The sequence below is a fragment of the Coregonus clupeaformis genome, chromosome 15, assembly GCF_020615455.1.
Source record: "Coregonus clupeaformis isolate EN_2021a chromosome 15, ASM2061545v1, whole genome shotgun sequence".
NCBI classification, from domain to species: domain Eukaryota; kingdom Metazoa; phylum Chordata; class Actinopteri; order Salmoniformes; family Salmonidae; genus Coregonus; species Coregonus clupeaformis.
In genome coordinates, this window is record NC_059206.1 from 7,780,865 (window position 1) to 7,796,568 (window position 15,704).

General features: G+C 43.3%; 1 protein-coding gene across 1 annotated transcript in view; it reads left to right on the forward strand.

The window, feature by feature from the left end:
* Positions 1 to 15,704, forward strand: part of LOC121583098 (fibrillin-2) — a 272,325-nt gene that overhangs the window by 44,808 nt on the left and 211,813 nt on the right. Inside the window, exons 6-8 of the mRNA XM_041899311.2 lie at positions 2,044 to 2,241; positions 8,741 to 8,866; positions 15,066 to 15,191. Coding sequence (XP_041755245.2) covers positions 2,044 to 2,241; positions 8,741 to 8,866; positions 15,066 to 15,191 — 450 coding nt within the window. The remainder of the gene's footprint in view (positions 1 to 2,043; positions 2,242 to 8,740; positions 8,867 to 15,065; positions 15,192 to 15,704) is intronic.

The following is a 15,704-nucleotide window of genomic DNA, read 5'->3' on the forward strand; positions in this document are numbered from 1 at the left end:
GAAGTAATGTTTTTGTGATTGGCTTTTTTGTTACAGTATATTGTTGGTTGTCATCACATCGGCAGTCACAACTGTATATAACATTGTTTATGATTACTGATTATGATTACAACACCATTATGTTAGCCTTGTAGCAGATATAGACAACACCATTATGTTAGCCTTGTAGCAGATATAGACAACACCATTATGTTAACCTTGTAGCAGATATAGACAACACCATTATGTTAACCTTGTAGCAGATATAGACGAGAGGCTCTCCAGTGCTTCAGAAACTTAACTTATAGCAGCCTTATAAAATATATACCTTGGAAAATATTAATTAAACTATTACTACATATATCTATATATCTATATATACAGTGCATTCAGAAAGTATTCAGACCCCTTGACTTTTTCCACATTTAGTTACGTTACAACCTTATTCTAAAATGGATTAAATAAATACAAAATCTCATAAATCTACACACAATACCCCATAATGACAAAACAAAAACAGGTTTTTAGAAATATTAGCAAATGTATAAAAAACACAGAATCAGAAATACCTTATTTACATAAGTATTCAGACCCTTTGCTATGAGACTCGAAATTGAGCTCAGGTGCATCCTCTTTCCATTGATCATCCTTGAGATGTTTCTACAACTTGATTGGAGTCCTCCTGTGGTAAATTCAATTGATTGGACATGATTTGGAAAGGCACACACCTGTCTATATAAGGTCCCACAGTTGAAAGTGCATGTCAGAGCAAAAACCAAGGCATGAGGTCGAAGGAATTGTCCGTAGAGCTCCGAGACAGGATTTGGTCGAGGCACAGATCTGGGGAAGGGTACCAAAACATTTCTGCAGCATTGAAGGTCTCCAAGAACACAGTGGCCTCCATCATTCTTAAATGGGATATGTTTGGAACCACCAATACTCATCCTAGAGCTGGCCGCCCGGCCAAACTGAGCAATTGGGGGAGAAGGGCCTTGGTCAGGGAGGTGACCAAGAACCCGATGGTCACTCTGACAGAGCTCCAGAGTTCCTCTGTGGATATGGGATAACCTTACAGAAGGACAACCATCTCTGCAGCACTCCACCAATCAGGCATCTATGGTAGAGTGGCCAGACGGAAGCCACTCCTCAGTAAAAGGCACATGACAGCCCACTTGGAGTTCGGCAAAAGGCACCTAAAGGACTCAGACCATGAGAAACAAGATCCTCTGGTCTGATGAAACCAAGATTGAACACTTTGGCCTGAATGCCAAGTGTCACGTCTGGAGGAAACCTTGCACCATCCCTACAGTGAAGCATGGTGGTGGCAGCTTCATGCTGTGGGGATGTTTTTCAGCGGCAGGGACTGGGAGACCAGTCAGGATCGAGGGAAAGATGAACGGAGCAAAGTACAGAGAGATCCTTGATGATAACCTGCTCCAGAGCGCTCAGGACCTCAGACTGGGGCGAAGGTTCACCTTCCAACAGGACAACAACCCTAAGCACACAGCCAAGACGACGCAGGAGTGGTTTCGGGACAAGTCTTTGCATGTCCTTGAGTGGCCCAGCCAGAACCTGGACTTGGATCTCTGGAGAGACCTGAAAATAGCTGTGCAGCTACGCTCCCCATCCAACCTGACAGAGCTTGAGAGGATCTGCAGAGAAGAATGGGAGAAATCCCCCAAATACAGGTGTGCCAAGCTTGTAGCGTCATACCCAAGAAGTCTCAAGGCTGTAATCGCTGCCAAAGGTGCTTCAACAAAGTACTGAGTAAAGGGTCTGAATACTTATGTAAATGTGATATTTCAGTTTTTCATTTTTTATAAAATTTGCTAAAATTTCTAACAACCTGTTTTTGCTTTGTCATTATGGGGTATTGTGTGTAGATTGATGAGGGGAAAAAACTTACATTTTAATCCATTGTAGAATAAGGCTGTAACGTAACAAAAGGTGAAAGAAGTCAAGGGGTCTGAACACTTTCCGAATGCACTGTATACATAAGTGATAGGACTTCTAACTACCAACTACTTCCATTGCTTCTAACGGAATTATTTTGCTCTCTCCCAGACTACAGGACAGGCCCTTGCTTCACCAAGGTCAGCAACCAGATGTGCCAGGGCCAGGTGAGTGGCATCGTGTGCACCAAGACTCTGTGCTGTGCCACGGTGGGTCGTGCCTGGGGACACCCCTGCGAGATGTGCCCGGCCCAGCCCCAGCCATGCCGCCGAGGCTTCATCCCCAACATACGCACCGGAGCCTGCCAGGGTGAGGAGTGGGATACATCAAGTTTAAACTAGCTTTCCAATTCATTTTAAAATTAATTAACTAATTAATTGGACACACTTTTTTTTTGTCATGTGTTTGTCAAGTTTGGTCAAAAAAAACGTTTGTTAAGTGTTTATCAATATTTGTTTTCGTCAAATTCTGTTTTCTGTTCACATAAGGTCACAATCGAGATAACTGGGTGATCTAAAATGATAATTATAGGATGAGAGGAGGTGTAGCCACAATTGATAATGCATACAAAATTATCAACATGTAATTACACAAACAGCAAATAGCCACTACTCTGTGCATTGCAGATAATGTTAGCCCTAGTGGTCACCTCAATTTTTGAAAAAGCATTTGAAAACAAAGACTTTGGACCAGCTGAGGTCAAATGCCAGCCTTGCAATCCAGTTCACTGTCAACTGACCTGGAAATGCCCCCTACGGACACACACTCCCACAGGTCTCCATTGAATTCTAATGGGCCTTGCTCTGAGAGGGAGGGGTGAAGGGGGGGATCCCTAAATATTCATTCCTAACCTCAGGAGGATGACACACACACACTGGGCTTGGTGAGTCTCGTCTGCTGACGGACTAGAGGGGCCTGAGTCAGTCGATTCAGGAAGAGATTTGAATGAAAATATCAAAAAAATGGACAAACTTTGGACATAAATAGTTTCTCCCTTTTCAGCTTATTGAGAAGTCATTGAAAATAGATGCAATTTTTCAATATTTGAATTGGAATTTTACTTCAGTTTACTTCCTGAATTGAATTGGCCCGAACCCTGGTGTGTGTGTGTGTGCCCATGTGATGTGTGTGTGTGTGTGACCGTGTGTGTGTGTGTGTGTGCCCGTGTGTGTGTGTGTGTGCCCGTGTGTGTGTGTGTGTGCCCGTGTGTGTGTGTGTGTGCCCGTGTGTGTGTGTGTGTGCCCGTGTGTGTGTGTGTGTTTCACAGCACCCCCAAAAAAAAAAAAAAGCCTTTTGTGAACTAACACTCGCACTTGACTTTTTCCCCCCTTACTAGCTCGGACTTTGCTGATAACTACTTTATTGACGAAAAATGTACTTACTATGACTGTGACATGTGGTTGTCCCACCTAGCTATCTTAAGATGAATGCACTAAATGTAAGTTGCTCTGGATAAGAGCATCTGCTAAATTACTAAAATGTGAAATGTTAATGTTAGGTGATAGCAAACACATTTACCACGTGGCCATGACGTCAGCGTCTGAGAGTTCGTCACATTAACACTGTACCGGTGCTAGAGCACGGCCATTTTGAAAAGTAACTTTTGAACCAGCGCATCTGTACTAGACAATAACTGTCAAATAGCAGATCTTGACGATGGGCATATTGGAAATATAGGGTGCCATTATGTGCGCGGACCATAAATCCCTCCTTGAGGTTTCTAATCCCCTCCTGTGGTAAAACAGTGAAGTTCCCACTGTATGTCTTATTAAACTATTAAGTATAAAGGACTTTAAAAGAGCGGAGACGGTCTCCTATCATGTCTATGGTCTCACACGGTGACAAGTGAATGAATGAACAAACAAATTAAGTGGTAGTCCTCTTAGATCCCCCCCTGTCAGAAGGGTTCTCCATGAAAACCTCAGGTCACTAAAGGGTCAACCTAAAGCTACTCCCTCTTGACAATATCAACCAAACAGAAGCACCGTTCATGGCACAGTCTCCAGCACTGCCTCTGTGAAGGAAGGGAGGGATAGACAGAGAGAAAGAGAGAACACATGGAGGGAGGGAGGGAGGGAGGGAGGGAGGGAGGGAGGGAGGGAGGGAGGAAGGGACAAGGGAGGGAGGGAGGGAGCATGGAGGGAGTGAGGGAGGGGAATGGAGTGAGGAACAGAGAGAGAGAGCATGGAGGGAGGGATTAGAACAAGAGAGTCAGTCCATAAAGGTAGAGAGAGAATGAGAGAGAGGGAGAAGGAGTGAGGGGGCCCCTGGAACATTCCATACAGCAGTGGATGCAGTAGGAGGATGTGCTGGGTTGGGTCTATACAGCCCTGGTGCTGTCTCTGTTAGAGGAGTGAATGAACAGCTAGGTGTTAAATCTCCTCTAAAGCCCTCGCCCGCCGCTCAGTGCCATGGCGACCGACCGCCCACTGCCACGGCAACAAGCAGGCGCTTGTAAAGCCCCCGTCGAGCAGTGATGTGAGGTCAGAAGGAGAGAGGGAGAGAGCGAGAGAGAGAGCAGGTGGGGGGATAGAGTAGGATGTGTATCTATGTAAGGACGGAGAGAGGCCCATCTGAGAATGAGAGAGAGAGACACTTCTGACCTCACGTGGCACCAGCAGCGTGGGGGGACAGAGAGAGAGACACTCCTGACCTCACGTGGCACCAGCATCTACATGTACCTGATCTACATGTACCAGTCAAAAGGTTGGATAGACCAAAATGGAGCTCTTTGGCATCAACTCAACTCGCCATGTTTGGAGGAGGAGGAATGCTGCCTATGACCCCAAGAACACCATCTCCACCGTCAAACATGGAGGTGCAAACATTATGCTTTGGGGGTGTTTTTCTGCTAAGGGGACAGGACAACTTCACCACATCAAAGGAACGATGGACGGGGCCATGTACCGTCAAATCTTGGGTGAGAACCTCCTTCCCTCAGCCAGGGCATTGAAAATGGGTTGTGGATGGGTATTCCAGCATGACAATGACCCAAAACATACGGCCAAGGCAACAAAGGAGTGGCTCAAGAAGAAGCACATTAAGATCCTGGAGTGGCCTAGCCAGTCTCCAGACCTTAATCTCATAGAAAATCTGTGGAGGGAGCTGAAGGTTCGAGTTGCCAAACGTCAGCCTCGAAACCTTAATGACTTGGAGAAGATCTGCAAAGAGGAGTGGGACAAAATCCCTCCTGAGATGTGTGCAAACCTGGTGGCCAACTACAAGAAACGTCTGACCTCTGTGATTGCCAACAAGGGTTTTGCCACCAAGTACTAAGTCATGTTTTGCAGAGGGGTCAAATACTTATTTCCCTCATTAAAATGCAAATCAATTTATAACATGCGTTTTTTTCTGGATTTTTTTGTTGTTATTCTGTCTCTCACTGTTCAAATAAACCTACCATTACAATTATAGACAGATAATTTATTTGTCAGTGGGCAAACGTACAAAATCAGCAGGGGATCAAATACTTTTTTCCCTCACTGTACCTCTGCTGCAGAGGATAAGTTAATTAGAGTTAACTGCACCTCAGATTGCAGCCCAAATAAATACGGCACAGAGTTCACATCTCAACATCAACTGTTCAGAGGAGACTGCGTGAATCAGGCCTTCATGGTCGATTTGCTGCAAAGAAACCCCTACTAAAGGACAGCAATAAGAAGAAGAGACTTGCTTGGGCCAAGAAACATGAGCAATGGCCATTAGACCGGTGGAAATCTGTTCTTTGGTCTGATGAGTCCAAATATGAGATTTTTGGTTCCAACCGCCGTGTCTTTGTGAGACGCAGAGTAGGTGAACGGATCATCTCCGCATGTGTGGTTCCCACCGTGAAGCATGGAGGAGGAGGTGTGATGGTGTGGGGGTGCTTTGCTGGTGACAATGTCTGTGATTTATTTAGAATTCAAGGCACACTTAACCAGCATGGCTACCACAGCATTCTGCAGCGATATGCCATCCCATCTGGTTTGCGCTTAGTGGGACTAGCATTTGTTTTTCAACAGGACAATGACCCAAAACACACCTCCAGGCTGTGTAAGGGCTATTTGACCAAAAAAGAGAGTGATGGAGTGCTGCATCAGATGACCTGGCCTCCACAATCACCCGACCTCAACCCAATTGAGATGATTTGGGATGAGTTGGACCGCAGAGTGAAACAAAAGCAGCCAACAAGTGCTCAGCATATGTGGGAACTCTTTCAAGACTGTTGGAAAACAGTAAAAATAAAGAAAAACCCTGGAATGAGTAGGTGTGTCCAAACTTTTGACTGGTACTGTACCTGATTCCATATGTGTTATTTCATAGTTTTGATGTCTTCACTATTATTCTACAATGTAGAAAATAGTAAAAATAAAGAAAAACCCTGGAATGAGTAGGTGTGTCCAAACTTTGTACCTGATCTACATGTACCAGATCTACATGTACCTGCATCTACATGTACCTGCATCTACATGTACCTGCATCTACATGTACACAAATACAGCGAATATATCTCTGCTTTGCCGATTTTAGTAAAGCATAAAGCCACAATCCAAGCGTTAGTGTGCATTGTATTGTTTGTTAACACCTCGTCACCCCACCACCAATGTGGTAGACATTACGCCAAGCCATTCCAGATGGGGTGGTAGGGAAGACAGGGCTGCCGTGCTGCAGACTAAGACAAGCCGTGGGTTAAATCACTGCAGTATGGAGCCATTCTCGCAGTGTTTGAAATCCCTGCCAAGGAGTTTATGGGGAGCATCACAGGTAGTCTCAACCTGACTGGAACATCAAAACCAAGTATTTCCTAATACGTGCATGTGGTAGTCTCAACCTGACTGGTGAGAGAGAGATGAGAGAGGAGTGCTCATTCATCATCGAACTGAGGCTAGAGACATGCATGTTGTGGTATGCCAAAGCTAAAGCAGCCATTTTGGTTTGAGTGTATTGTAAATGCAATGAAAGAGCTAAGCTAACCAAACCCTCTGATAGTCAACCGTTTTCAACAGTTATAATAACAGTTATATGATTCGTTGGTTATCTGACTGCTCTACCGGAGATTAGTAAAGTCTATGGATTAACATGGGTAACTGGGATCCCGGGACTGGCACGGGATCACTCTTCACATTTCCCGATTTATACACAACGTGAACAGCATCAGATTAGCAAAAGTCTTTAGCATAGCGTATCTACTTCACACAAAGTTAGCATAAATTCAAAGCACATGCATAATTGACGCTGCCGGACTGCAAACGCGACCCGGATGCAGTTAATAAACCCTAGGCCTACATGAAACCTCTACAGCACAGCCTATAAAAGAACGTGTGCTTCTTTGAGCTGTCATTTTTGACTCTTCAGACAGTCACATTTGATAGATCTATGCATGTCTGTTAACAATTCAGAGAAGCATGAGGTAAAATTATATCTTCACCTGTCCTAGAGCCTAGGATATTTTCCTATCCAGTCCCAATCCCACTGAAACCCAAAATCCTGACTCCTGTCTCACATGAGAATGTGAAACTTTATTCTGTAATATAAAGGTTGCATTATCAAAGCACGTCTCTCGCCTATGCATGCCAAAATACCTCTATAACATTTCCCCCACTTCTCTGCGCTGTCTCCTACTTGCTGCCGATATGAGAGCTTTGGTAGAAAGTGTGATGTGTGATCAACAAACGGTATGAGAGTAGATATGGTTATTTTCTTTATTTTTTCGTTAAGATACCTTGATATTTAAACTATTTGCACTCTTCATCTCCCTGTTATTCATAAGTTGATCTGATATCTGTATAATCATCAACTCGATTTCACCAAATATAGGCGATATTCTGTCATTCGTTGAAGGAGGTAATCTAGCTAGTTTAACACATTTGACTTTTGTCATTTGACTGCCGTAACAATGTTTGTATGATTCCACAACGCTATACTCCTATACTCTGGGTGCGCTCTGTGTGTCCTGAGCGTGCTCTGTGTTGAGATATCCTACTTGAAATGCGCTGAATTAATTGAGGAACATGATAACGCTCTGAATTTATGAACGGCCGATGTTGGCAATTCATAACAATGTCATTGCCGATCAAAGATAGTTACTCTATTATGACAAAATCTCAGTTTATGTTCTCTGAAATCTTTACAAGCCGACAAGGTGTCGCAGCGCCCCTCTTATTTAACCGTAGTAGTGTCCATATCTTGGTTTTAAACGCTTTAAATGGGCACTTGTGATTTTTATCACATGAAATGTGAAAAGTGTTTTATCACAGCGACACAAAATGTACCAACATTGGAGAAAAATAGATGTACAAAACATTATGAACACCTGCTCTTTCCATGACATAGACTGATCAGCTGAATCCAGGTGAAAGCTATGATCCCTTATTGGTGTCACTTGTTAAATCAATTTCATTCAGTGTAGATGAAGGGGAGGAAACAGGTTAAAGAAGGATTTTTAAGTCTTGAGACAATTGAGACATGGGATCGTGTATGTGTGCCATTCAGAGGGTGAATGGGTAAGACAAAATATTTATGTGCCTTTGAACGGGGTATGGTAGTAGGTGCCAGGCGCACCGGTTTGTGTCAAGAACTGCAACGCTGCTGGGTTTTTCACGCTCAACAGTTTCCCGTGTGTATCAAGAATGGTCCACCACCAAAAGGACATCCAGCCAAGTTGACACAACTGTGGGAAGCATTGGAGTCAACATGGACCAGCATGGGCCATGTCGTTTCAATATTAAAAATGTTATGACTTCCACTTTGTGTAATGATGTTTTACAGTGTGCGGCGTTGACCTGACCACTGTTATGGTTGTTTATGTGCTCTGCTCTCGTTTGTCCAGATGTTGATGAGTGCCAGGCCATCCCGGGACTATGCCAGGGAGGAAATTGCATCAACACTGTGGGTTCGTACGAGTGCAAGTGTCCAGCTGGCCACAGGCAGAAAGAGGGCTCCCAGAAGTGCGAGGGTGAGTAACACAGGAAATGGTGGCGGCCATTTTGGCTTAATGATACCTTTTTCTCTCATTTCCCTTTTTATCCGATTTACTGTTAAACCGCTCAAGATACACAATAATGGATGTTGAAGTAAGAGAATGTATCATTTTATTGGGTATTGTAATGAGTATTTCTTTAACATAATCCTAAGGAATTACTTGAACATACAGTGCCTTCAGAAAGTATTCACACCCCTTTACTTGTTCCACATTTTGTTGTGTTACAAAGTGGGATTAAAATGGATTTAATTGTCCTTTTTTGTCAACAATCTACACAAAATAGTCTGTAATGTCAAAGTGGAAGAAAAATTCTAACATATGTAAAAACTATATATGAAAATAAAACACTACTATATCTTGATTAGATAAGTATTCAACCACCTGAGTCAATACATGTTAGAATCACCTTTGGCAGTGATTTCAGCTGTGATTCTTTCTGAGTAATTATCTAAGAGCTTTCCAAACCTGGATTGTGCAACATTTGTTATTTTCCAAATTCTTCAAGCTCTGTCAAATTGGTTGTTGATCATTGCTAGACAACCATTTTCAGGTCTTTCCATACAGTGGGGAAAAAAAGTATTTAGTCAGCCACCAATTGTGCAAGTTCTCCCACTTAAAAAGATGAGAGAGGCCTGTAATTTTCATCATAGGTACACGTCAACTATGACAGACAAAATGAGAATTTTTCTTCCAGAAAATCACATTGTAGGATTTTTTATGAATTTATTTGCAAATTATGGTGGAAAATAAGTATTTCTCAATACTTTGTTATATACCCTTTGTTGGCAATGACACAGGTCAAACGTTTTCTGTAAGTCTTCACAAGGTTTTCACACACTGTTGCTGGTATTTTGGCCCATTCCTCCATGCAGATCTCCTCTAGAGCAGTGATGTTTTGGGGCTGTCGCTGGGCAACACAGACTTTCAACTCCCTCCAAAGATTTTCTATGGGGTTGAGATCTAGAGACTGGCTAGGCCACTCCAGGACCTTGAAATGCTTCTTACGAAGCCACTCCTTCGTTGCCCGGGCGGTGTGTTTGGGATCATTGTCATGCTGAAAGACCCAGCCACGTTTCATCTTCAATGCCCTTGCTGATGGAAGGAGGTTTTCACTCAAAATCTCACGATACATTACCCCATTCATTCTTTCCTTTACACGGATCAGTCGTCCTGGTCCCTTTGCAGAAAAACAGCCCCAAAGCATGATGTTTCCACCCCCATGCTTCACAGTAGGTATGGTGTTCTTTGGATGCAACTCAGCATTCTTTGTCCTCCAAACACGACGAGTTGAGTTTTTACCAAAAAGTAATATTTTGGTTTCATCTGACCATATGACATTCTCCCAATCCTCTTCTGGATCATCCAAATGCACTCTAGCAAACTTCAGACGGGCCTGGACATGTACTGGCTTAAGCAGGGGGACACGTCTGGCACTGCAGGATTTGAGTCCCTGGCGGCGTAGTGTGTTACTGATGGTAGGCTTTGTTACTTTGGTCCCAGCTCTCTGCAGGTCATTCACTAGGTCCCCCCGTGTGGTTCTGGGATTTTGCTCACCGTTCTTGTGATCATTTTGACCCCACGGGGTGAGATCTTGCATGGAGCCCCAGATCGAGGGAGATTATCAGTGGTCTTGTATGTCTTCCATTTCCTAATAATTGCTCCCACAGTTGATTTCTTCAAACCAAGCTGCTTACCTATTGCAGATTCAGTCTTCCCAGCCTGGTGCAGGTCTACAATTTTGTTTCTGGTGTCCTTTGACAGCTCTTTGGTCTTGGTCATAGTGGAGTTTGGAGTGTGACTGTTTGAGGTTGTGGACAGGTGTCTTTTATACTGATAACAAGTTCAAACAGGTGCCATTAATACAAGTAACGAGTGGAGGACAGAGGAGCCTCTTAAAGAAGAAGTTACAGGTCTGTGAGAGCCAGAAATCTTGCTTGTTTGTAGGTGACCAAATACTTATTTTCCACCATAATTTGCAAATAAAATCATTAAAAATCCTACAATGTGATTTTCTGGAAAAAAAATTCTCAATTTGTCTGTCATAGTTGACGTGTACCTATGATGAAAATTACAGGCCTCTCTCATCTTTTTAAGTGGGAGAACTTGCACAATTGGTGGCTGACTAAATACTTTTTTCCCCCACTGTATATCTTCAAGCAGATTTAAGTCAAACTGTAACTCGGCCACTCACTGTCTTCTTGGTAAGTAACGCCAGTGTAGATTTGGCCTTGTGTTTTAGGTTATTGTCCTGCTGAAATGTGAATTAATCTCCCAGTGTCTGGTGGAAAGCAGACTGAACCAGGTTTTCCTCTAGGATGTTGCCTGTGCTTAGCTCCATTACGCTTATTTTTTATCCTGAAAAACTCCCCAGTCCTTAACGATGACAAGCATACCCATAACATGATGCAGCCACCACTATGCTTGAAAATATGGAGAGTGGTACTCAGTAATGTGTTGATTGGATTTGCCCCAAACATAACACTTTGTATTCAGTACAAAAGGTTATTTGCTTTGCCAAATGTTTTGCTGTGTTACTTTAGTGCCTTTTTGCAAACAGGTTAGTATTGTGGAGTAACTACAATGTTGTTGATCAATCCTCAGTTTTCCCCTTTCACAGCCATTAAACTCTGTAACTGTTTTAAAGTCACCATTGGCCTCATGGTGAGATCCCTGAGCGGTTTACTTCCTCTCCGGCAACTGAGTTAGGAAGGACGCCTGTATCTTTGTAGTGACTGGGTGTATTGATATAACATCCAAAGTGTAATTAATAACTTCACCATGCTCAAAGGGATATTCAATGTCTGTTTTTTTTACCCATCTACCAATAGGTGCCCTTCTTTGCGAGGCATTAGAAAACCTCCCTGTTCTTTGTGGTTGAATTTGTGTTTCAAATTCACTGATCGACTGAGGGGCCTTACAGATAATTGTCATGTTAAACACTATTATTGCACACAGAGTGAGTCCATGCAACTTATTATGTGATTTGTTAAGCACATTTTTACTCCTGAACTTATTTAGGCTTGCCATAACAAAGGGGTTGAATACTTATTGACTCGAGACATCTCAGCTTTTCAATTTTAATTAATTAGAAAAAAATTCTAAAAACATAATTCCACTTTTACATTATGGGGTATTTTGTGTAGGCCAGTGACAAAAAAAATCTCAATTTAATCCATTTTACATTCAGGCTGTAACACAACAAAAAGTATAGAAAGTCAAGGGGTGTGAATACTTTCTGAAGCTACTGGGTACATGGAATGAAACAGTAAGATGATGTATTGAGAAGTATGTGATAAGTGGGTGTTAACAACATGATCTCATAAACTCTGGTCTATATGTGACGTTTGTCCAAACCGTAGCAAATGGCAGATATCGGAACTGTGATTTATGGACATGCATCGTTAAAATTATGACTTTAGCTCATAAAAATTATGACTACAGAGACCTCAAGAACCTCTAGGGTTATGGTGAGTTATAACTTTGAGGGCTTAAGGCGGGGCTCTCCAATTCTGTTCCTGTAGAGCAACCCTCCTGTAGGTCACTCCAACTACCCTCCTGTAGGTCACTCCAACTACCCTCCTGTAGGTCACTCCAACTACCCTCCTGTAGGTCACTCCAACTACCCTCCTGTAGGTCATTCCAACTCCAGTTGTAACTAACCTGATTAATCTTATCAACCTAATTATTAGAATCAGGTGCGCTAGATTAGGGTTGGAGTTCACCTAGAGGACGGTAGCTCTCTAAGAACAGGGTTGGAGTTAACCTAGAGGACGGTAGCTCACAGGAACAGGGTTGGAGTTAACCTAGAGGACGGTAGCTCTCTAGGAACAGGGTTGGAGTTAACCTAGAGGACGGTAGCTCACAGGAACAGGGTTAGAGTTCACCTACAGGACGGTAGCTCTCTAGGAACAGGGTTGGAGTTAACCTAGAGGACGGTAGCTCACAGGAACAGGGTTGGAGTTAACCTACAGGAGGGTAGCTGTCCAGGAAGGGGTTGGAGTTAAAACCTACAGGATGGTAGCTCACAGGAACAGGGTTGGAGTTAACCTACAGGATGGTAGCTCACAGGAACAGGGTTGGAGTTAACCTACAGGATGGTAGCTCTCCAGGAACAGGGTTGGAGTTAACCTACAGGATGGTAGCTCTCCAGGAACAGGGTTGGAGTTAACCTACAGGATGGTAGCTCTCCAGGAACAGGGTTGGGTTAACCTAGCAGGATGGTAGCTCTCCAGGAACAGGGTTGGAGTTAACCTACAGGATGGTAGCTCTCCAGGAACAGGGTTGGAGTTAACCTACAGGATGGTAGCTCTCCAGGAACAGGGTTGGAGTTAACCTACAGGATGGTAGCTCTCCAGGAACAGGGTTGGAGGTAAGGATAAAGGTCAGGGTATAGGTTAAAGGTCAGGGTATAGGTTAAAGGTCAGGGTATAGGTTAAAGGTCAGGGTATAGGATAAAGGTCAGGGTATAGGTTAAAGGTCAGGGTATAGGTTAAAGGTCAGGGTATAGGTTAAAGGTCAGGGTATAGGTTAAAGGTCATGGGTATAGGTTTAAACTAGAACACTGAGCATTAGTGTCCCACACGTCACTCTAACTCCCAAAGTTCCTCTCTGCAAGCCGCATGTTAGGCTGTTTTTGGGAAATCTTCATCCTTAGCCTAATCCCTACTCACGATAAGGCTGTCCTCTGAAACCATTTCAGAGTAGAAGACACTTAACAAGCTGTTTAGAACTGCGTAATTACAGTCTTGTAAATTCCTTGGGCATTTGGCCTGGCTCGACCCTCGCTAATTCCCGTTGTTGTGTTAGCCTCGTGGCTAATTACTATCCTCCTACCGTCTGTTTAATCTTCTCAGTCAGTCTATAATTTACGGAAACATCTCAGTTAGTCTATAACTTACGCCTTTTTGATCCTCTAGGTGCCAGGTACTTATTTATGAAACCGCTCATTCACCCCTAATTACATCCCCGTAAACAATTATCCTATTGTCTACGTGTTTATGTTTCAAATAGCTGCTTGTTGTGTCTAGCATTTAGCTTCAAACGTCATTGAAAGTAAACACATTATGGAATCAAGGAACTATCCTTGAGGTCACTTTCTTTAGGTGTGCAGTCTACTTCAGCTCTTTGGTGCAGTCTACTTCAGCTCTTTGGTCTACTTCAGCTCTTTGTTTGCCTTTGGTGATAAAATACTTGTATATTGGGTTTGTACTGACCATGTAACCCTAAATAGTTTAGAACAATGTAGAACTGAGTATTTTATTTTAATGTATGAGGTTTAGCAAGTAATGGAATTGAATACCTTTGGATATCAAATCTTGGCAAAAGCCATCCATTTGAAACAGGACAAAAATAACAAAACATCGAGACACTCCTTCCCTTGAAGCCTCAAAATGGCGTCTACCTCTCGCCATGTCCTTTTCCCCTTTGAGACGTGGTCCAGTGTGTTAGTGCTGCAGACTGGATGTACTTTACTGAGCTAACAGTCCCAACACTGAGCCCACTGTTTCAGTGACAAAGGTAAATAGGAAGAACCTCCTCTAACGCTCCTCTTTTTACTGCCTCTCCAACATGCTTTGGATTCTTCAAGTGCAAGTCACTGTTTGTAAAGATATACACAGGGATTAACACTGAGAAGCCACTCATCACGGTGCTGGCTCAGGCTACATCCCAAATAGCACCCTATTCCCTATATAGTGCACTACTTTTGACCAGAGCCCTGGTCACTATATAGGGAATAGGGTGCTATTTGGGATGTGGCCTTACTGTAGCCTCCTCACACAACTTGATCCACCCTTTAAAAACAACATTGCAGCCAGACTGCAAAGTTTAATTCAATTCCAAAGTTTAATTCAATTCCCAAGTTTAATTCAATTCCCACAAGGGGCAATTGTGTAGGCAGCAGTGTGTACATAAAATGTCAATTTGTCCCTATTTGTGAAATGTATTTGTGAGAAATATGGTCTTTATTTTGTGTTGTTTTGTGTTTTTGTGGGAATTATATCTATTTTATTTTCATCATAGAAGAACACCATACACGTAGAGAATGTGGAAAATGCCATTTCAACAAAATGACAACAGTTATACTAACACATTAGTCAAAAAGATTTTCCTCGCTGTCTGACGCCAATGAGACACTGGGTTATGACACGCGTCTCTTTCCCTGTCATTTCAGATGTGGATGAGTGTGTCACCATTGCCCGCGTGTGTGACGGAGGACAGTGTTTCAACTCGGTGGGCGGTTACTCCTGTGTCTGTCCGTCTGGCTACATCCCATCTCCAGACAGAACTCGCTGCATTGGTAAGCAGAGCTAAGGAGATACCAGAAAGTTTAGTGGACCTATATCTTTAGTGGGTTTAACTAACACTCATCCAATGCAAATCTGGTAGTCCTGCTAGCATCTGGTAGTCCTGCTAGCATCTGGTAGTCCTGCTAGCATCTGGGTGATGTACTGTTTGGGTATTAGTCCACAGTACCAGAAACTGGATTTATTTCCATTTAGCCATAGCCTTAGGCTTAAGCTTTACTTTCACGTTACCCACTGTGTGTGTGTGTGTGTGTGTGTGTGCAACTGGGCATGTGTGTGTGTGTGTGTGTTTCTGTGTGGGCATGTGTGGGTTTTTGTCGTCTGTGTGTGTGTGTGTGTGTGTGTGTGTGTGTGTGTGTGTGTGTGTGTGTGTGTGTGCGCGCGTGTTGTTTCAGGTGCAGCGTTATCCCTGTGTAAGCTGCACGGTGCTGAGACTGCTGCCCACCAGTTCCTCTCAGCTTCATTTACTCAGTGTGTAACTACAGGCAGGCAGTCTTTCTCTGTCT